Here is a 22,156-nt window from a genome sequence, read left to right as displayed (position 1 = left end):
GGATTTTTAAAATTAAAAGGCATGTCGATGGGTCAGTAGCTCGTTACAAAGTATGCTTAGTTGTAAAAGGGTATCTACAAGAAGCGGGGATTAACTTTAGTGAAACATTTAGTCCAGTTGTGAAGCCTATAACAATTTGGGTGGTTCTGTCTCTTGTTGTTACATTTGGCTGGAAGTTAAGGCAAGTCGACATAAACAATGCATTTTACGATGGTGACTTAGTTGAAGAGATTTACATGACTTAACCTCTAGGGTTTAAACAACAAAGCGAAGGTGTGTCATTGGTGTGTAAACCCAGTAAAGTATTATATGGTCTCAAATAGGCTCCTCAGGCTTGGTTCAACAAACTAAGAGATTATTTGGTTACAGTTGGGTTTACTCTGGCGAAGTCTGATGCTTCACTTTTTATAAAGCATACTGGTGAGGTTCTTCTTATGTACTTGTCTATGTGGATAACATTATAATTACAAGCAACTATCAACCAAGCATTGATGAGTTTGTGGATTCTTTAGATTCGAGGTTTTCTCTTAAAGATTTGGGATAGTTGAGTTATTTTTTGGGTATAGAGGTAACCTATAACTCTTCAGGGTTGCTTCTCAGCTAACATAAGTATACCCTTAACTTGTTGCATAAGAGTTGCGTGAAGAGTTCCAAAGGCACACCAACTCCTATGGTTTTCTCTTGTGTATTATCTGCTCACGTTGGAAGTCCTATTGAAAACGAGTCTGAGTATAAGAGCATAGTGAACTGGGAGCTCAAGTTGCAATCCGGCATCTTCCAAGGTGATGGTGCACTCCCCACATAGGAAATGAGATGTGTGGGTCTCCAAGCGGCACCACATTACCGTTAACTCAAACATACCTTAAAACTATCACAATTTCTCCCTGAAACACAAACACAAATAAAACACAAGGTACCGATAATTTCACACTTACCTATTAATGAGACAAGTAAATTCATTCCCTCAAATATAGCTAATTGCAACAATCCGTATATGTAATTTAAATTTAACTCATGAAAGCACAAACCAAAATAGGTACTCGTCTTCGTCCCTCATATTTATTTTATCTTGAGACGGCCCGACGTCGTCTTTAGCCTAAAAATTTTAAGACTAAATTATAAAAGTACAACCGCTATTAAGTTTTAATTTAAAAAATGCTTGGAAATCCAATTAACAATTGCGCAAAGACCTTAATGGTTATTTAACCATTAAAGTTTTATGAATAAGTGGAATTTGATGTCATCCACTTACCTTTTATTAAGTAAGCTTAATTAATAAATTAAACATATTTAATAGTTAAAAATTAAGTTAATTAAATTTAAATTACAATGTATAAATAGCAGTGTGAGTGGAGAGATGAAACATTCACCTTCTCTTCACCAATTTGTTGTACCATTTATTTGCAAGTGCATAATAATCATGCAACATTTACTGGGTTCAAATTTGGATTTAAATTTTCATCAGGGATGTGTTTCCGATGCTGTAAATATCAATGATGGAGAAAATTAAACTAGATCACAAAATAACCATTATCTCCAATATTTAAATCATGATTTCAATAGGCAAAAAAGCTGTTGCACATACCAAGAAAAAAAAGAACAGAAAGGGGAAAGGCATTTTCGAACAAGGTGCATTTGTCTTCATTTTACTTTTGCATAGAAGAATTTAGAGGCAATATATATATATATATATTGTATTAGAGGCTATGTTTTTCGTTTCCACTTTTGCTGCTACTAGGACCTTTCTTGGCTTCCTTGAGAATGAGCTCCAGCAACCTTTCATACGCTGAAATTGCAGACTCAAGCATATCAATGGCTCTGCTTCGGTCTTTTGTAGCCACCCTCAACACATCTTCTATGTCCAAAGTGTCCTTTAGTGACCTGCTCAGCTCCACCCTGCATAATCCACTATATCCATCATAAAAGTTGTCAGCCTTTTTACCAAAATTTAAGCCTCGCTCCATACCATTAGCTACCACCATATCACTAATGCTCCCTACATCATTATCAAGTCCCATAATGGCCTCACCTGTTTCAATCTCCCATATATAAACCTTCCCATCTTCTGAAGCAGATACCAAATTGTTTGTCTCACTCACCATAACTAAAGATACAATCCCACTGTCATGCTTTTGAGCCCATCTAATGAACTCCTGTGTTTGATTCACATGCTTTTTGCTTCCAGCATTTATTGATCCCTTGTAGATGAATCCATCAGAGCCTGCAGCAAAAAATTCTTTCCTTATTTGATCCAATGCTATCCCCATAATGGCACATGGAAATGTCACTGTTCTTAACTTTGTTCCATCCAATAATCCCCAAATCTTAATCGTGCAATCCAACGAGCTTGATATTATGGTAGAGTTGCACTGTGCCATAATAGAGTCTATTGCTGTCACTGAGCCATCATGTGCAACAAATCTCTGCAACATCAAGCTGGTGGAGCTCTTATCAGGTGATGCCTCGATGATTTGAAAGATTGGAACAAAAGAAATTGTACCATCATCACCACCAGATATCAAAAGTGACCCATCTTCACTTATTTTGAGGCAGGAAACAGGCTTGTTATGTGCTGAATATGATGCGAGTATCTCCCCTGAAGGAACTGAGAGAGCATGTATAGAACCTGAAAGGCCACCAGCAAACAAATACAAGCCATCAAGGGTAGCTGACAAGGGTGCAACAGGTTCTGGAACAAGAAAATTGTGTAGAGCTGTTGAAGACCACCAATTGTAGAGATGAATAGAGGCTGAAGAAGTCTCTGCAGATATATGAGAAGTAGCAATGAATGAGTTGCCAACAAGGGCAAGACCATGGTAAGGAGACCTGCTGCCAGAGAAGTGACAAAGAGGGACACCAGAGACAGCATCGAAGGCAGTAACGGGACCATTAAGGGAGCTGGTGAGGACAATAGGATGCGAAGGAGACGACATGTTTAATGAGAGATAATTAAAGGTGAGTTTGTGAGGCTGAATGAGTACTTGTTAAAGAGAGGATTCTGTGGTCTTGGGCGTTGAAAACGAGGTGGTTTTAATCATCAAATTTGGTTGTTTTCTCCATTAATGCTTAAGCAATCTTACTACGTGAAGGGCCTATGGTTTTAGTTTGGTAGAAGGCAATTTACAGCTGTAAGATTACATAAAGATACCTCCATCACTGCCATTGGTTGCTAATAGCTTTAATGGTTACTTAAAACTGCATTGCGATTTTATACAAGTGTAATAGTGTAATTGTTTAGTTGGATTAGTATGAATATTGCTGTCAAATATAGAAGAATGTGGATTCGAGTGCGTTGAAGCGCATCTTCCTCTTACATATAGATTAAAGAGGGACTATATAAGTAGTTGTAAGGAAATAGTTTAATATAATTTTTATTAAATTAACAAATATGTAAACCTTATTTTTGGACAAAAGGTAAAATGGTATGTCTAAAATAGTAGTAACGGATTCCTTAGTCATTATTCTTAGTATTTTAATAAAAAATTATGAAAATAAATACAAATTGTTATCTCATTAGTGAGAATTTTAAACAAAAATATTTGTTTAGGGATTAAAATTGAAACTATTATTAACTACAAATTTAAATGCTAATGCTTTTATCACTCCATCTATAATTTAGTTGATTTTAAATGTCAATAAAAGGTTTGAACTCTTTTTTATTTGATATTGTTGAATCATATATAGACTTATGTGGCAGCATATTAGTGGTATTCCCAGCTGATTAGCATGTGTCCATATTAATTAATATATGTTACTATATATTTATCATATATCTAAAATCAATTAATATATTTTGCCATACATATCACCTATATGCTTTCATATATGGTAACATATATGAAATTAATTTATACATTTTACCAGGTAAACTATAAAAATAATCACTAAATTATTTATTTCATTTTATTTTGTCTATTGAATTGTTAATTTTTTTCAATTTAGTCACTAAACTTTTGAAATTAAATATTTTGGTCTAGGATTTTTATCGGTCTAATAAAAATTTAGTCTTCCAATGTTTACACATTATATTAATTTGATCCTAAATATAAAATATTCAACAAATTTAGCATTCAATGTTTACAAAATTTGTCATTTTAGTTTGAATTTTAAAAATTCAATAAATTTAGCCTCAAAATTTACAAAATTTATGAATTTAGTTCTAATTCTAAAAACTCAATAAATTAGTTTATACTCCTTTAAAAAATTAATAATTTAAGCTTCTTAACCCAAAAATCTTAGCCTTAGGTTTCAAAATTTTATAATTTTATCCTACTCCAATATAAAATTTTTAACATCGTCTTTGGCATAAACTGTTTTTGTACACCCTGTATACCAACCCAACACATGAAAAAGGGAAAAAAAAAGAATGAAAAGAACACCATATAGTAGTGATATTGAAAACGTTACAATTGATGAAGCAAAGTTGATTACAAATCTTAAACAGAGGCTACAACCAACAAGCTTATAATTAAAAAAAAAAATCATCAAACAACAAAATTCAATACCCTAAATAGAAAACAATGAGCTCAAGTTGTCATCTCCAGCTTCAAAACAGAAGATAAAAGTTAAAAAAGAAGATTTTTTTAAATGCATGGGTTCGCAGCCATCATTCTTATGTTACAGTTAAAAAAGAAGATTTTTTTGGAAAATTTAATGACAATTTTGGATAAAAAAATGGAGATGGAGAGGATCAAGAATTGCCTTAAGGAAGTCCGGTTTATTCTTTTTCTCCACAATAATATTAATTAAATATTGTTATTAGCAGTAATATGGAAATGATTGATTTTGTACACATAACTTAAAATTTTATTTGTATGCGAACTGAGTTAAATTTTAAAAAAAAATTAAGTATTAAATTAAATTAAATAGAAGTTAAATACAGACAAGGAGCGTCATATTGGTTGCCACAAACCAAATATAGGGCATTTGATAAAATATGAGAGCACAAACCAAAATTTTACTGTTCTTCCAACGCTTTTATCTTCCTTTGAACTTTCGGTCACTTTTTTCACTTCGCAAACACAATCAAAACAAAAATTTTAATAAAATTAATAATAATTTAACACTAAAAATGTAAATGCATTTGATATAACGAAACTCACCTATCAAAAACCCAATCCAAACTTCACAAATCCGAGTTGTAATGATTTGATATCAATTTACAACTAATATCAATAAATCCCACTCTTCCTACCAACCTACCTTGAGTTTGAGGTGAAAAGGGATGAAAATTTTGATTGACGCAGAAAGCAAGTAGAATCTCACTTACTTATCATTGGTTGTTTAAATTTGATGGAAATTTGAGAGAGACTTTGTGGATGTTCTTACCTGAAAATGAGTCGGAAACAACTGCTCCCTCCTATCAATTCAATTAATGGGCATTTAGCTAAAATACCCTTGGAAAAAATCACCCTCCTTTTGGCCCTAAATCCTAAATTACAGAACTCTTCTAACACTAACTAATTTAATGAAATTTATTAATGGAAATTCACTTACACCGAATTATATAAATATCTCAATATTCATTCTCCAAAAAAACTTTACAACTTGGTAAATGCAGTTAACATATCTGGGAATTTAGTGGAGATTTTTTTCTTATAACTCAAGTTCTATAATTTTTCACTCATACCAAGCAATCCGTTTATTTCTTCTTCATCAAACACACGTTTCTGACCATGGTGTCTCAATTACAGTGACCAAGTTGAATAGAGATTGGTATGAAGGACCTCTCTAACCAAATTTGGTGACTTAACCACCTTAAAAACTTTTATCAGTTTTAAAACAGTGTAAAATATTCAATTACCCTTTAATATACTATGTTAAAAATAAATATTTATTACTACTACAAAATCAGTATAAGACAATAATAAATATATGTTGGACCAACTGCAATGTAGAACTTAATTAGTATAATGCACGATGACAGATCCACACATCTCGATTGCAAATGGTGGCACTCGAACCTGAATTTTTAACCTTCTAAACATAATGTTAAATTTAACTTTAAAAGAATATAAATTCTAAATTTAAAAAAAAATTGCAAACGTTAACATTAATTTTTATTATATATATCAACTAAAAATGCTTTAAGAAAAATAGTCTTCTACCAACATAATTCAATTACATTTTAAGAGTAATATTAGCTTTTAAAATCCGGTTTTTAACTGTTATTTAAACACTTATGTACAAACTACATTAGTAAAAATTACTATTTTTAAAAAGGAAAAATAAATACTTTGAATTATGCATAAAAATAATTGAAATTATAAAATCAATTTTTATATTCTAATATTTAGAAAAAAACTTAATATCAATCCATCCATAACATTTAAGTTAATTTAAAAACAATAAATTAATATTTTTTACAAAATAAATTATTAAAAACTAATTATTGCTCCCCTATGTTGTGATTAGGCTAATATACTAAACAAGCCCTTAAACTATTATACTTTGTTTAAACAAGTCTTTATACAATTTTATAGTTAAATAAGCCCTAACCTATGATTTTTACTTATGAAAGTCCTTGATTTTTATGTTAAATTAAAAATGTTTTAAAATTTTAAACTAACTTTCATTTTATGCTGATGTGAATTGATGAGTATTAATATTAATATTAATATTTTTAAAATTTCTTGAAAGTTCCTATATATAAAACATAATTCATCATTCTTTTGAAAAGTTTGATTACTCTTTTAAATTTTATGTTGATGTTAAAGTGTATATAATTTTATCAAATTAAGAGCTTGAAATTCAAAATATTTTTACATTAATATTAAAATCAAGGACTTTTATGAATAAAAATCATAGGTTAGGGATGTAACAAAAAATAATTTAATAGCTTATAATTTAAATAAAGTGTAGTTTTAGTACATTAGCCTTATGATTTATATACCAATATATTTTATATATTACATTTGACCCCAAAAATATTATTTATTGGTTTTAATGGTTTTTATTCCAGAAATATTATATTTAAATTAATTTGTTATAAAAAAATTATAATATTATTTTAATTAATACATGCATAGAAAAATTAGTTAAATTCAATTTTGAAGGTTTGGGCTTTACTTCGTTGAAGACAGATAACATGCGGCCCGAACCTACTCTGGTCCAGTTCAACCTAAATAACGATAACGAAGAGATTTTACAGTTTACTTTTGCTGCTGAAAAAGAAAAATGGAGGAAAAACTTCGGAAAATAAAGGCCATCTTATCCAATTTGAGCAAGTAGTTAACTGAAAACAGCAAGAGTGAGTGAACCAGAGGAAGAGAACCCAAAGAAAATGGCACTCCTTTGTGCTTCAACCTCAGTCATCTTCTCTTCTTCTTCTTCCGAGAGGCCTTCCTTTGCTTCATTGAAAAGGACTATTCCCAGTAACCAAAGCTCATTTCTTGGGTTCTTCCCTGTAGTAGCATTGTCCAAACCTTCTTCTGCTCGGACAACAACCTTGTCTTTCTCCAAACGGGATTTCAGGGTTTGCTGCCAGGACCTCTCTCTTGTCCCTGAAAACCAACGTTGGATGTTCGAGGAATCCGAGGCTGATGGCCCTGTAATGCCTCTCTGTCTCTGTCTCTTTTTCTATTTCATTTCCTTTCTTAAAGTTTTTTCTTTTTCAAGGTTCTTTTGGTGAAATTTGGTGTTTTCCCCCTTCAATTTTGATCTTAAAATTGGGATTGTTGTTGGTTTGAACTTTGAATTTTTAACAAGATATGGTAAAACTTTATGCTTTTTGTAAAATTGGGTATTGTTTTATTTTAATTAAATAGTTATGTTCTGAGTATGCGATGTGATTTCTCTTTACATTGCATCTTTTTCCTTTTCTTCACAAATATTAATGTGAGATTGCATTCAGATTCTGAAACATTGTGGATAATTTATCTGCTTCTTACTATGTTCATGATGATATTTCTGCTTTTCTCCCTTGTTGCCTACTTAATTTGAATCATGTTCTTTTCTGTATGCAGGACATTTGGAACAACACATGGTATCCCAAAGCTAAAGACCACATTAATACTGAAAAAACATGGTATATTGTCGATGCAGCTGACAAAATTCTGGGAAGACTGGCATCGACAATTGCTGTGCATATTCGCGGAAAGAATTTGCCCACTTATACTCCTAGTGTCGATATGGGTGCTTTTGTGATAGTGGTATGTAGTCTTTGTGGTCATTAGGTTTCTTGTTTAAGACTATTTTTAGCTGTTTTCTTTATGAACACTTGTTTATGTTATTGTTTGCCATTGGTTAGATGTTGGAAAGAGGTTTAATCATGTCGAAAATGCTGTTTTCTTTTTACATGTTACAATATCTTTTTAAAATGCTTTTTTCTTTTCATTTTGGATATGATTGTTCCTTTACAATGTCGAAGCTCTTTGGCCTGATTGCATTTGCTAATAGTAATGCAAGTCTATAGATCTTACTTAGGGGTTTTTATGTTGTATGCTATTACATGATATAAGTTGTTGATTTGATTGAAACATGATACAAGTTGTTTCCACTCCATGACCTCTCGATATTTCTTCAGTTGTGAAACCGATATCGTTGCTAAAAACTTTACTAATTTGGCCATTTAGGGGAGGGAGCTTTAATGATACTGCCTGGTTTATCATAATATGTTTATCATTTGATCTAAAAATCCTAAAGAAAGATTTGTGTTGGATATCAACTCAATAGGTAAATGCTGAAAAAGTTGCTGTATCTGGGAAGAAAAGGACCCAGAAGCTCTACAGAAGGCATTCAGGAAGACCAGGTGGCATGAAAGTGGAAACGTTCAACCAGCTGCAGCAGAGAATTCCTGAAAGAATCATTGAGCATGCTGTTCGTGGTATGCTTCCTAAAGGACGGGTGAGTTCGTTGGTTTAAAACTCATGACTACTAATATGTAAATATGGGTTCAATATGAATCAGAATAAAGTTTCCAGCTAGCCCATATATCAATAATTCAGCTGCTAAATAAAAAGGATAGTAAAGCCTCGTAATTTATTTAATTGGTGATCAATATGAAGACTAATGACTAGTTTTTCTTGTTTGTATGTGGCGTAGTCATTCTGCTGCTAAACTTTCCACTTAGCTCAGACTAATTAGTAATTTTCCATAAGTGACTCTAGCCAGGTTGTCAGAAATGAGAAAAAACTGATCCTGGACTTCATATGTGCACACAGTGCTAAGCTAGTTTAAGTAGTCTCCTGTAATAGCTTTACCTGGGATGCTTCGTATATGCACTTTGTCTTAGAACAATCAATTGAACTTGGCGGTTGAGGCTCTTTGCAAATAAGCATTACTTTGATAATAAGTATTGCAAATAAAGCAGGTTAATCATAGGCACATTCTGAGAGAAAATGAAACAATATATCAAGTTATTAAGTATCCATGAATTATGTCAGCTTTTGCTTTCAATCCATTGGCTTCATTCTCTTCAAGAGGTGTTTACTTATTCAGTCAAGAATTTTGGTGTTTGTTCAAAAAAGGTGCATGGTTTTTGTTAATTATTGCTAAGCTCTACACTAAACTGTCATTTTTTTCAGCTTGGTAGAGCATTGTTTAACCACCTGAAGGTTTATAAGGGCGCTGATCATCCACATGAGGCTCAGAAGCCTATTGAGCTGCCTATACGGGACAAAAGGGTGCAGAAGCAGAGATAAACGAACTTAAAGCAGGGTCAGGATATTGGGAGCGAGAGGGAAGAGAGCAAGCAATGTTGGTTTCCATTTTCTCGTGTTTTTGGGGTATAAGTTTCATTATGTTGTTAAGTGGAATGCTAAACTCATGGGAATTTAATGCTTTAGGTTTCAGTTGCTTTAATCTGTAATCTTGTAGCTGGTTGATGTTTGAACCAACTTTGATATGTTAATCAAATGATTCACACTAATATTCTTCTTTCTTAAATTTAATGGTTGGACATTGAAACTCTTATCACGGACTCATATGAAAGAATTTAAAAGCTTATTTTTCGTCTAAAAGTTGAAGATTACAATAAGCAGCAGGCATGTCGATTGAAACAAAAAATCCAGCATGCAGCCCCATCCCCAAGCACTACTCCATTCAACCTATAATTCTAATTGCCATATTCACTCTCTTTTATAAAGCTTATACCACATATACCAAATAAGTTCCAGTCATACATATATACCACACCAACACATATTTACATCTATCCTAAAAGAACTAACTAAAGGCAAACACCATTTAAGTTTAACTTCACAAATAACCAACATAAAATCAATTCACCTATTATATACCAAATAACCCAAGTTAAACATTCAAAAACTACTAAAAGATTTCTGGATAGTGTGATTTTTGAGTCAATCCGATCGTCCCTTTCTACAATAAAGTATCTACAAGAAAACAATAGAAAAGACACAAGTAAGCTTACTTGTTTTGTACAAAGATAAAAATAGATATTAAGGTTTTGTAATAGACAGTTTCAAAGACTTATTTCTCCTATTCCTTAACCCAATTTAGATTAACTTACAATTGATTAATCCTTTACTCACTAAAAATAGAAGTTGAAGATTGTAATTCAGTGAAATAACAACACGAAAATAAAAAAAAAATATGTAAATTAAGGAATATTTTAATAAGGAATAGCAAATAACTATTATAGAAACCTAATTTAAATAAACTTACAATTGATTTCAACTTTTAAAAGTGGAAGACTATTAACATCCTAATTTAAGTGGAAAAATAACACTCGAAGTCCATATAAGTGCACGCTCTAAATTTAAAAATCTAATATTTGCACGCTCTAAATACCCATATATAAGTGCTGAAAATACATAGTTTCGTCACCCTCTTATTTTATTTCCTGACTTGAATTATTTGCAGGGACCAAGCTGCTACTGGTTTTCTGAAGGAACAAGTATGGGGAATTCTGTGCCCGATTGGGAATATCTACCAGAACTCTGTCTTCTTACTGTTCTTGAGAAAATAGATGAACCCATCAGTCGGGTTCAATTTGGTGCTGTTAGCAAATATTGGCATTCACTGTTCAATACTTTTCTCGACATCAAGAGGCGATCATCCACAACTCTAGTTCCAATGCTGATGATTCCATCCAAAAAGAGCGCCACAAAGCGAAAACTATACAGCCTACAATCCAAATCAAAAATCGCGGAGATTGAATTTCCCAAGCCTTATACATGGAGATACTGTGGTTCTTGTTATGGTTGGTTAGCCACAGTGGATGAGAGCTTCAATATAACTCTTTCAAATCCTTTTAAAAATCTTAGCATTCATCTTCCTCAGTTTGACAGCATGGCATATGATAGTGGGCACTACACATAAAATTTTAAAGGTTATCAGACGATCCCTTGTTGCATCCGAATAATTTTGTAGTTGTCGTAATTTATAGTGTTTATCGCAGATTAGCCTTCTACAGACCTTGCCTGTTAAAGAATAACAAGGAAAAAAACTCATATTTATTCAACAATTAATCAAGCCTTTATATAAGCTGAAGTATAACTGAAAATCACAAGAAAATAGCAACTAAGCTGATACTAAATCCCTAGAAAATAGGAACTAATCAGATACTCCTAAACAACATTTGACTATACTCAAATTATTCAAAATAACATCTAACATGCCCTCCCTTAAACTGATATTGCTACCGATCAGTTTAAACAAGAAAAAAGGTGAAAACACTAAGCTGAGGCATCCATCGAACAAACACCAAGGAGCTCCCTTAACTTCTGAAATGTTGCAATTTTGAGTGGCTTAGTGAATAAGTCAGCAACTTGATCTTCACTTCTGCAGAAAACAAGATCAATCACACCATCTTTAGAAAGATCCCTCAAAAAATGATACTTCACATCTATATGCTTGCTCCTCCCATGTAAAACCAGATTTTTTGATAATTTAATGGCTGAATTATTGTCACAAAAGATTGTTGTTGCCTGTTGCAGTACGAACTGAATTTGTCCAAGAATCTTCCTCAACCAAATAGCTTGACAGGCACTTGATGTGGCTGCTACAAATTCGACTTCTGTTGTTGAAAGAGTGACTATGGGTTGCTTCTTTGAAGACCATGAAATAGTTGTTGATCCAAGCCTAAATACATAGCCTGAAGTACTTTTTCGATCCTCAATATCCCCTGCATAATCGCTATCTATGAAACCAAACAAATTTGAATTTTCTCCTTTCTTGTAAAGCAGTCCGAAAGATGCAGTCCCTTTTAAATAGCGCAGAATAAACTTAGCGACTGAAGATGTTTTTCGATGGGACTCTCCATTAGAGGTGCTCATGGGGGGCGGCCTGACCTGACGGCCCACCAAATATGGGAGGGTTTGGGTAAAAATATAGGCCGAAATATGGGCTTGGGCAAAAACGAGGCCCGATTAAAAAGCGGGCAGACCTCGGGCACAACTTTTTGGCCGGGCCCGCCCAAATATAATAAATATTTTATTATTTTTATTTTTTAATTTTAAAATACTTTTAAAATACTTTTATTAAATTTTTAAATTTTAAAATTTTTTAAAATACTTTTTAATTTTTTAATTTTAAAATATTTTTAAAATACTTTTTTAATTTTATTTTAATTCTTAAAATAATTTTTTGGTATTTATTTAAAAATGGGCGGGTAGTGGGCTTGCTTATGAATATTTTCTGCTGCCTGGGCAAAATTCTAGGCCCATATTTGGTAGGTGAAATTTTTCTAGGCTACCCCACCATGAGCACCTCTACTCTCCATGTATCTACTAATGAGACTAACACCATACATGATGTTTGGCCTTGTTGCCGTTAAGTACATCAGACTCCCCAAAATTTGCTTGTACATGGTGCAGTCTACTTTCTTTCCATCAGGCTCTTTGGTGAGCTTTAATCCAACTTCAGTTGGTGTGGTAACTGGATTGCAGCCCTTCAACTGAAACTTTTCTAAAATCTCTTGCACATATTTCTATTGACAAATAAAAGTACCAGCAGCAAATTGATGTACTTTAATACCTAAGAAATAGTTCATCAAGCCGAGATCTATCATCTCAAATTCATTCATCATGGATTGCTTAAATCTCCCCATCAAGGCACCATCATTCCCTATGTAAATGAGATCGTCTACATACAAGCATATTAAAAGTAATTTTCCATCATGACCAGCCTTAATAAACAAAGTATGTTCATAAGGACACATGGTAAAACCTTCCTTCAAAAAATAAGCTTCAATTCTATTGTAACAAGCACAAGGAGCTTGTCGTAATCCATATAAAGCCTTCTTTAGTTTGTATACCTTATGCTCACAACCAGACTTCACATATCCAGGTGGTTGGTTGATAAATACCTGTTTGTGAATATCACCATGTAAAAAGGAAGATTTCACATCTAATTGATGAATCGGCCAAGATTTTTGAGTTGCTAATGCAATCACCAACCGAATTGCGTCAAGTCTCGCAACCGGTACGAACACCTCTTTGCAGTCCACTCTAAATTCTTGCTTGTAACCTTTTGCCACTAGGCGCGCTTTGTATTTGTCAACGCCGCCATCTTTGTTCAGCTTAGTCTTTAGATCCATTTGACACCAATAATGTTTTGGCCTTTGGGAAGATTTGTTAATTCCCAAGTGTTATTTTTCTCAATTGCTTCAATTTCATCATTCATTGCTTCTCTCCACCTTTTATGTTTTACTGCCTCATCAAAAGTAATTGGATCACTATCCACGAACAAGGCAAAATGAATTAATGGATCTTCACTTCGATTGATTTTGAACACCTGATAATCTTGCATCCAAGTTGGCCTTTGTGGATGGCGATGAGGGCATCCACCAGGTGTTGTAGCTATTTTGAAATCAGGCTGATGCATCACCGCTTCAACAGGATCAGTTTTGTTATTGATTAAATTCTGATCTTGGTGTTTCTCCTCAATTTCTTCAAAATCAACTGCTATTGGTGCTGCACCCTGAGCTTGATCATTCCAAGGCTAAAACCTTTTTTCATCGAATACTACATCACGACTAATTATAATTTTCTTGGTTACGGGATCATAGAGTTTGTAAGCTTTTGTTTGATCACTTACTCCAAAAAAAACACACTTTTCCCCTTTGTCTTCAAGTTTTTTCCTTTTTTGATCTGGAACATGGGCATATGCTATACACCCAAAAATTTTGAAGTAATCAATCATTGGCCTCTGTCCACTCCAAGCTTCTTCAGGAGTCATATTCAAAACAGCTAGTGTGGGGCTTCTATTCAAGAGATGGATACTTTAATTTACTGCCTCTGGCCAAAAAATCTTTGGAATGGCGCTTCTTCACAGTAGACTACGAACCATGTTGAGAATAGTTCAATTTTTCCTCTCACATACACCATTTTGTTGTGGTGTATAAGCTGCTGTAAGTTGCCTACGAATTTCATGCTTCGTGCAAAAATCATTAAATTCAAGAAACATGTACTCACCTCTACGATCAGGATGAAGAACTTTGATAAGATTGCCACTCTCCCTTTCAACAAGACTATTAAAATTCTTAAATGTTTCGAAAGCTTCAGCCTTTTCTTTTAAGAAGTATACCCACACCTTTCTACTAAAATCATCAATGAATGTGATCAGATATCCTTTACCTCCATTTGAAATCGGTGTGATTGGACCGCAAATATTTGAATGGACCAGCTCAAGTTGCTTATTTGCTCTCCATACTTTACCTTGTGGAAATTGAGCTCGGTGTTGTTTGCTAACAACATAATTTTCACAAACTCTTGATGAGATTACAATTGGAGGAAGCCTTTCCACCATCTTCTTTTTGTGTAGTGTCCGCAAGCCACCGAAATTAAGATGCCCATATCTGAACTGCCAAATCCATGCTTCCTCCTCTAATTTTGCTATGTAGCAAGTATGAACAGAATCATGAAGAAAGAGAGGAAACATTCTATTCGATGTCATACAAACTTGAACAAGAAAATTCTACTGCTGATCATAAATCTTGCAAGCTCCACTTTTAAATATAATTGCATACCCCTTCTCAAGTAATTGGCCGGCACTCAAGAGGTTTGATTTCAATTTAGGAACATAAAAAACATTGTTAATGGTCCGCGTTTTACCCTCCGAAGAAACTTGGATAGTTCCTTTTCCCATGACTGTAAGGGTAGAGGCATCTCCAAGCTTCATTTGGGTACAGTGGGATTCATCGATTAAAGAAAATGCTTCATTGTTGCCACACATATAGTTGCTACAACCAGTGTCAAGGTACCATAAAGTTGGCGAAGATCCCTCTTTCTCTTGACATGCCATTAGGAGTATCTCTCATTTTTCTTTTTCTACAGCAAAATTTGTTATCTCTACATGTCGTCCGAGATTGATTCTACACTCAGATTTGTAGTGCCCATACTTGTGACATCTAAAACATTCAACTTTAGGCTTGTCGGTTGGCCTGAAACCTGTTGAACGTCGTCCTCGGCCTCTACTTCTCGCATAATCAGAGGAAGAGCCTTCTATTTTCTGATCGTTGGAGTTGCTGCGTTGGTGGAATCCTCGTCCTTTCCCTCTACCACGTTCATGGTTTTTTGGATTGGTTGCTACTATCAATGCTTGTTCCTCTTGGTTTTAACGTTGGAGTTTCTGCTCATGAACCAATAACGAACCTTGCAGCTCATCAATTGAGAGTTCTTCAATGTCATTAGCTTCTTCTATAGCGTAAACAACATAATTAAATTTCGGCATCAAGGATTGAAGAATTTTTTCAACAATGACATTGTCCTCTATCTTGTCACCATGGATCCGCATCTTATTGATGATTGTCATCATTCTTGAAAAATAATTTGTGACTGACTCCCCTGAATTCATTCGTAGCGTTTCGAATTTTGGTACTGTAAGGGTAGAGCCATCTCCAAGCTTCACTTGGGTACAGTGGGATTCATCGATTGATGAAAATTCCTTCTTGTTGCCACATATATGGTTGCTACAACCTGTGTCAAGGTACCATAAAGTTGGTGAAGGTGTCTCTTTCTCTTGACATGCCATTAGGAGTATCTCTCCTTCTTCCTTTTCTACAACAAAATTTATTGTCTCCACATGTCATTCGAGATTGGTTCTACACTCAGATTTATAGTTCCCATACTTGTGATATCTAAAACATTCAATTTTAGACTTGTTGGTTGGCCTGAAACTTGTTGAACGTCGTCCTCAGCCTCTACTTCTCGCATAATCAGAAGAGCCTTCTATTTTTCGATCTTTGGAGTTGCTGCGTTGGTGGAATCCTCGTCCTTTCCCTCTACCACGTTCATGGTTTTTTGGATTGGTTGCTACCTTCAATGCTTGTTCCTCTTGGTCTTGACGTTGGAGTTTCTGCTCATGAACCAATAACGAACCTTGCAGCTCATCAATTGAGAGTTCTTCAACGTCATTAGCTTCTTCTATGGCGCAGACAACATAATTGAATTTTGGCGTCAAGGATCGAAGAATTTTTTCGACAATGGCGGTGTTCTCCATCTTGTCACCATAAATCTGCATCTTATTGACGATTGCCATCATTTTTGAAAAATAATTTGTGACTGAATCCTTTGAATTCATTCGTAGCATTTTGAGTTCCGTACGAAGAGCTTGTAGCTGCTGCCACTTTGCTCTTGTAGACCCTTGAGACTTCCTCTCTATAGAATCCTAATTTTGTTTGGAAGTGTCCTTGCAAAGGATTGTCTCCATGATAGACATGTCTATTGCTTGAAACAGGTAGTTCTTTGCTTTAAGATCCTTCAGCTTTGCTGCTTCATGAGCTGGTCGTTGCACTGGTGTTAGAGTTGCTCCTTCTGGTTCAATAATGCCGGAAGAAACAACATCCTAATATTCTTTGGACCTTAGGAAGTTCTCCATCAACATGCTCCAATGATCGTAATGACCATCAAAGCGTGGGATTGCTGGTTGAACAAAATTATCCATGACCATTGCTGCTGCTGCAAACTTGCTATTTTAAACTCTCAACTTTTGCTTTCACTCACACTCATAGTTTTACTAACCAGGCTCTTGATACCACTGTTGAAGAATAAAAAGGAAAAAAACTCATGTTTATTCAACAATTAATCAAGCCTTTATATAAGCTGAAGTACAACTGAAAATCACAAGAAAATAGCAACTAAGCTAATGCTAAATCCCTAAAAAATAGGAACTAATCAGATACTCCGAAACAACATTTGACTATACTCAAATTATTCAAAATAACTTCTAACATTGCTAATAAAATTGGATATACATGGATGTCGATGAAGATTAATCTCTTTTCCTTGATATTCTTTTCCATGAAGCTTTGGTTTATGCTATAGGGCACTACAACAATCTTGTATCTTTCGATGTTAATGGTGTAGAAGATGATGAAAGTTCAAACCCACCAAAATTGAACACACTCATGCCAAAAATTCAAAGGCTTGAGAATTATTCACATAGAGCATTTCTTGTTAGGTCATCTATGGGAAATTTATACTCCATTCACAAACATTTAAAATTTGAAGAGGGTGGTGAAAGAAGTGTTCGTTCTACAAAAAAATTCACAATTTTCAAGCTGATTTTAGACGATGAAAACAGTAGATATATAGAAAAGAAAGAGGTAGAGAGTATAGATGGAGATATAGTCTTTGTGGGAGATAATAGGACATTAGCAGTTTTAGCTTGGGATTTTCCTAAAAGCCAGCCTAATTCTATATATTTCATGGATGGTTTTATTGAAAACGGATACATATGAGCCATTTGGTCCTTGAGATATTGGTATTTTTCATTTGAAAGATGGAAACTTGGAAAAATATTATCAGTTCAAGTCCTCAAATAAAGATCTTCCTCCTTACATTTGGATCTCACCATCAAAAGAGTATACTTGTTGGTGTTAAGAAGAAAATGCAAGCAATATTAGCTGAAACTTGAGCAACAAGGCTTGAGACTTGCAGAAAAAACAAATAGAATTCAAGACAAAATAAGCTTCTAAGAATTGAAAAATGAAAGCTAAAGAGAAAGAGTATTGGATGAACAACACTTGAATGAATTTTCATTGAGATTGAACAATGGCTTAAAGCCAATACAAATACCAAACATGAGCTGGTCAGCATAAACAAATCAGCACCTAAAACACTACCTAACTCTACTAATTACATTCTAACTTACAAAACCTTACTTGCACACATAGTCAAGCTGATTTTTCATCTTATCAGCACCTAAACAACAAGTACAACTTGTTTTTGTTTTCAACTAAGTTACAAAATATCAATTCAAAAGTAACAAAACAAAAACAGTTGCTCGATCTTCTGCTGCAACTTCACTGGCTTGAACTGTTTTTAGTGCAACTAGACAATATGCTGGCCAACTTCAACACTCCTCCTTGGCTTGCATGCTGCAAACTCCCAAACTCATTCTCAAGTGCTCAAACTTTGATACACTAAGGGGCTTAGTCAAAATGTCAGTAAGTTGATCTGTAAACCATGTCTTCTTTACCAGCCACTTTGAAACGTTGAGGTTGTTCAACATAGATCTCTTCTTTAAGAAATCCATTGAGGAAGGCTAAATTCACATCGAGTTGGTGAATTTTCCACGGCATTTGTACTGCTAAGGCAACTAGCAGCCTGATGGTGTCAAGCCTGGCCACTGGTGCAAAGGTCTCTAGATAGTCTATGCCATACTTTTGGCTAAACCCCTTCACAACTAGCCTTGCTTTCAACTTTTTCAAACTTCCATCAGCATTATGTTTGACTTGATAGACCCATTTGGCCTTCCTGTTGGCTGGTCTTTCAACTAGTTCCCAAGTCTGATTCTTCACAATCATACTGATTTCATCAGCCATTGCCTGTTTTCACCCTTGCTGAGCTTCAGCCTCTTCAAAGCAGCTTGGTTCCACTATGGCTACTTGAGCTCTTTCATAAATCTCAGCCAATGGACTTGTGCCCCTGACTGGTTCATCATCAATGTCTATTTCAGGACCATTCTGATCGGATACAGTCTGATCTACACAAGGTCTTCAGAAACTACCTCTGGTTCTTTCTTCTCCTAGTTCCACCTTGACATCTCATCAAATACCATATCTCTACTCACAATCACCTTGTTTGTTGAAGGATCCAAGATCCTATACCCCTTTTTGATTGTGTTATAGCCCACCAGTATGCCAAGTTAAGCCCTTTTTGACAGTTTGTCCCTTTTCACTGCTAGGACATGTGCATAGCATATGCAACCAAAGATCCTTAAGTGAGCCAGTGATGGTTTGAAACCAAACCGGGCCTCAAATGGATTTTTGTGAGCCAAACCCTTGGTTGGAAGTCTATTTTGGATATACACATGAGTGTTAACTGCCTCTGACCACAAGGTTTTGGGAAAATTCTTCTCAAACATCAAACACTTGGCCATATCCATCAAGCTTCTATTCTTTCTTTCATTAACACCATTCTGTTGAGGAGTATAGGTGTTGGTGAGCTAGTGTTTGATGCCTGCTTAATCATAAAAGGCTTGAAACTGAGCCGAGGTGTACTCAGTTCCATTATCAAACCTTAGGGTCTTGAGCTTGCAGCCTGTTTCAGTTTCTACAGCAGCCTTGAACTTTCAGAACACTGAGGCCACCTCTAAGTTGTGCTTCAAAAAATAAATCCAGCAAAATTTTGAGTGATCATCAATAAACAGAATGAAATACCTACTGCCATTCAGTGCCTAAGTCTTCATGGGGCCATACACATCAGTGTGCACAAGCTACAGCCTTTCTGAGGCTCTCCAGGCCTTGTTTGAAGGAAATGGACGAAGTTGGCATGACCAAGCCTGGAGTTGGCATGAACAAGCTACAGCCTTTCTGAGGCTCTCCAGACCTTTGGTATCAAAGCTTGGATTCATCTAATGAGGCTATGTAGGTTGAGTCTGGGCCATTTGTCCAGTCAACAACAAAGCTTTTATCAGCCATGGTGACTGACATGAGCTTAGATCTTCTTGGATCACTGATTTGGCACTCATTGCCTTTGAACACAACATAATAGACTTTCCTCTGTAGCTGAGCTATGCTGAGCAGATTTCTGTCAATCTCAGGCACCAACAACACATTTGAAACAAGCCTGTTACCCGTGGGAGTGCTTATCAGCACATCCTTTTTCTTTCTGCCTTGATGAAGTGACCATTACCTACTTTCACATTTGTTTTGAAGCTTCTATCAATTGACTTGAAGATGGCAGCATCTGGTGTCATATTGTTGGTGCAACCACTGTCTATGAGCCATCCCTTTATGGCCTTTTCTTTGGTGGACGAGCATGAAACTGTAAAAACTTGCTCTTCATGGTCACTGCCTTCTTCTGCTACTCAAGCTTCAGCCTTTGGCTGTTGTGGTTGATTCTTCCTTGGTCTACCTTTACTTCTGTAAACATTTTCAACATGACCCATCCTTTTGTACTGTTGGCACTGCACATCTGGTCTAAACCAGCAATTGACTTCTGAATGACCAGGTCTTTTGCAATGCCTGCAGAGTTGATCCATTCTTCTTGCAGCATCTGACTTTGGCTTGTCTCTCCAAGTCCTTTTTCCTTTGTAGGCAGAGGTGCTCAAGGAAAGTTTGATTTTTTCTTGGAAGACACCTTATTGGTGCTCCTCGAGCCTGCTGGCTTTTCTTTGCTCCTGTGCATAAAGAGCATTGATCAGCTCTGTCAATGAGATGCTGGTTAGGTCCCTTGAGTCTTCGAGGGATGATATTTCTGCCTCATAGCTCTCAGGTAAGGTAGAAATCACCTTCTCCACTATTCTTGCTTCACTAAATTATTCTCCAAGAAGCCTTATGTTGTTCACCACAGCCATAATCCTATATGAATACTGCTTGACTGTTTCCTCCTCATTCATCTTCAAGTTCTCGAAATATCTTCTCAAATTCAGAAGCTGTTGCTGCTTTATTCTGTCAATTCCTTGGAACTCCTCTTTTAGTTTGTCCCAGGCTTGCTTTGGTGTCTCATAGGCCAGGATTCTTGTAAAGATCACATCTGACACACAGTTTTGAATGCAGGACATGGTCTTGTGCCTCTTGGTCCTTTCATCAGCATGCTGCCTGATCTAAGCCACAGTTGGTTGGCTCTAAGTGGTGCAGGTTCAACATTTGAGTTGACCACCTCCCATAGATCAAATGCCTGCAGATAGGTCTTTATTTTGACTACCCATATGTGATAAACCTCTCTATTGAAGACTGATGGTGTAGCTGGTGTGAAGCCTGATGAAGCCATGGTTTTAAGTGTTGAACTATAACAGGTCCACTGAGATTATAGCTCTAATACCAATTATTGGTGTTAAGAACAAAATGCAAGCAAGATCAGCTGAAACTTAAGCAACAAGGCTCGAGACTTGCAGAAGAAACAATCAGAATTCAAGACAAAGTTAAGCTTCTAAGAACTGAAAAATGAAAGCTAAAGAGAGAGTATTGGATGAACAACACTTGAATGAATTTTCATTGAGATTGAACAATGGCTTAAAGCCAATACAAATACCAGACATGAGTTGGTTAGCATAAACAAATCAGCACCTAAAACACTACCTAACTCCACTAATTACATTCTAACTTACAAAACCTTACTTGCACACATAGTGAAGCTGATTTTTCATCTTATCAGCACCTAAACATCAAGTACAACTTGTTTTTGTTTTCAACTAAATTACAAAATATCAATTCAAAAGTAACAAAACAAAAACAATAGCTTGATCTTCTGCTGCGACTTCACTGGCTTGAATTGTTTCTGGTGTAACTAGGCAGCATGCTGGCCAACTTCAATAATAATTAGAGTTTAGGATTGATGTTTTACTTTATTGTTATCATCCTCTTTACAAATTTTTTCATTTTTAAATTTTACTCAATTATTATACAATTGTTTTATGTATTTGCTAATATTAAGTTTAATCAATTTGTTTTATTTATAAAAATATTAATTAGAATGAGAATAACTGTTACAAAAGCAAATAACTATTATAGAACTTACAATTGATTTCAACTTCTAAAGTTGGAAGACTATTAACATCCTAATTTAAGTGGAATTATAACACTTGAACTATTTCGAAGAAGGAAGACTATTGACATCATCTCATGATTTCTCTTTGTGAGGCTTTTTGCTCTTCAGAAGTTATTAAAAATCCTGGAATCAAGAATAGAGCCTAACTTTGTCGAGTTTCTGACTATTAATTGTTTTGAGTATCTCAAAGAAAACTGCCCATCACTACAGTCAGAGCTACTTAAGACCGTTGGAGGATGTGAGGAAGAATTTAATGG

At 35.0% G+C, this 22,156-nt stretch overlaps 4 protein-coding genes across 4 annotated transcripts; 2 read left to right on the top strand and 2 right to left on the bottom strand.

The window, feature by feature from the left end:
• Positions 1-1,554: 1,554 nt before the first annotated feature.
• On the bottom strand, positions 1,555-3,224 carry LOC105784155 (protein ROOT INITIATION DEFECTIVE 3). Its single transcript, XM_012609955.2, has one exon. The coding sequence runs from the start codon at positions 2,931-2,933 to the stop codon at positions 1,698-1,700; it is 1,236 nt and encodes a 411-aa protein (XP_012465409.1). The 5' UTR covers positions 2,934-3,224; the 3' UTR covers positions 1,555-1,697.
• Positions 3,225-7,165: 3,941 nt separating this feature from the next.
• On the top strand, positions 7,166-9,868 carry LOC105783275 (50S ribosomal protein L13, chloroplastic). Its single transcript, XM_012608632.2, has 4 exons — positions 7,166-7,549; positions 7,965-8,150; positions 8,674-8,844; positions 9,525-9,868. Exons 1-4 carry the CDS (start codon positions 7,283-7,285, stop codon positions 9,639-9,641), a joined length of 741 nt encoding a protein of 246 aa, XP_012464086.1. The 5' UTR covers positions 7,166-7,282; the 3' UTR covers positions 9,642-9,868.
• A 992-nt stretch (positions 9,869-10,860) lies between these two features.
• On the top strand, positions 10,861-11,283 carry LOC105781637 (uncharacterized). Its single transcript, XM_012606157.1, has one exon. It carries the CDS (start codon positions 10,861-10,863, stop codon positions 11,281-11,283), a length of 423 nt encoding a protein of 140 aa, XP_012461611.1.
• Positions 11,284-19,744: 8,461 nt separating this feature from the next.
• LOC105781636 (uncharacterized) lies at positions 19,745-21,122 on the bottom strand. The gene is made up of 4 exons (XM_012606155.1): positions 21,072-21,122; positions 20,723-20,955; positions 20,358-20,606; positions 19,745-19,976 (listed from the first exon to the last, which is right to left on the bottom strand). Exons 1-4 carry the CDS (start codon positions 21,120-21,122, stop codon positions 19,745-19,747), a joined length of 765 nt encoding a protein of 254 aa, XP_012461609.1.
• Positions 21,123-22,156: the final 1,034 nt, after the last annotated feature.

The sequence above is a fragment of the Gossypium raimondii genome, chromosome 13 (genome assembly GCF_025698545.1).
Source record: "Gossypium raimondii isolate GPD5lz chromosome 13, ASM2569854v1, whole genome shotgun sequence".
NCBI lineage: Eukaryota > Viridiplantae > Streptophyta > Magnoliopsida > Malvales > Malvaceae > Gossypium > Gossypium raimondii.
The sequence above is the reverse complement of the archived record's forward strand: the minus strand, read 5'-3'. Positions and strand labels throughout refer to the sequence as shown.

What these genes read in the sequence shown, in the direction of transcription:
- LOC105784155 (XM_012609955.2), bottom strand. Translation starts at nt 2,933, where the DNA reads ATGTCGTCTCCTTCGCATCCTATTGTCCTCACCAGCTCCCTTAATGGT.
- LOC105783275 (XM_012608632.2), top strand. Translation starts at nt 7,283, where the DNA reads ATGGCACTCCTTTGTGCTTCAACCTCAGTCATCTTCTCTTCTTCTTCT. An exon ending in AATCCGAGGCTGATGGCCCT is followed by an intron (nt 7,550 to 7,964) that starts GTAATGCCTCTC and finishes TTCTGTATGCAG; the next exon opens with GACATTTGGAACAACACATG. An exon ending in TGGGTGCTTTTGTGATAGTG is followed by an intron (nt 8,151 to 8,673) that starts GTATGTAGTCTT and finishes TCAACTCAATAG; the next exon opens with GTAAATGCTGAAAAAGTTGC.
- LOC105781637 (XM_012606157.1), top strand. Translation starts at nt 10,861, where the DNA reads ATGGGGAATTCTGTGCCCGATTGGGAATATCTACCAGAACTCTGTCTT.
- LOC105781636 (XM_012606155.1), bottom strand. Translation starts at nt 21,122, where the DNA reads ATGGCTTCATCAGGCTTCACACCAGCTACACCATCAGTCTTCAATAGA. An exon ending in GAGGAGGAAACAGTCAAGCA is followed by an intron (nt 20,607 to 20,722) that starts GTATTCATATAG and finishes GCTATGAGGCAG; the next exon opens with AAATATCATCCCTCGAAGAC. An exon ending in CAGGCATTGCAAAAGACCTG is followed by an intron (nt 19,977 to 20,357) that starts GTCATTCAGAAG and finishes CACGGGTAACAG; the next exon opens with GCTTGTTTCAAATGTGTTGT.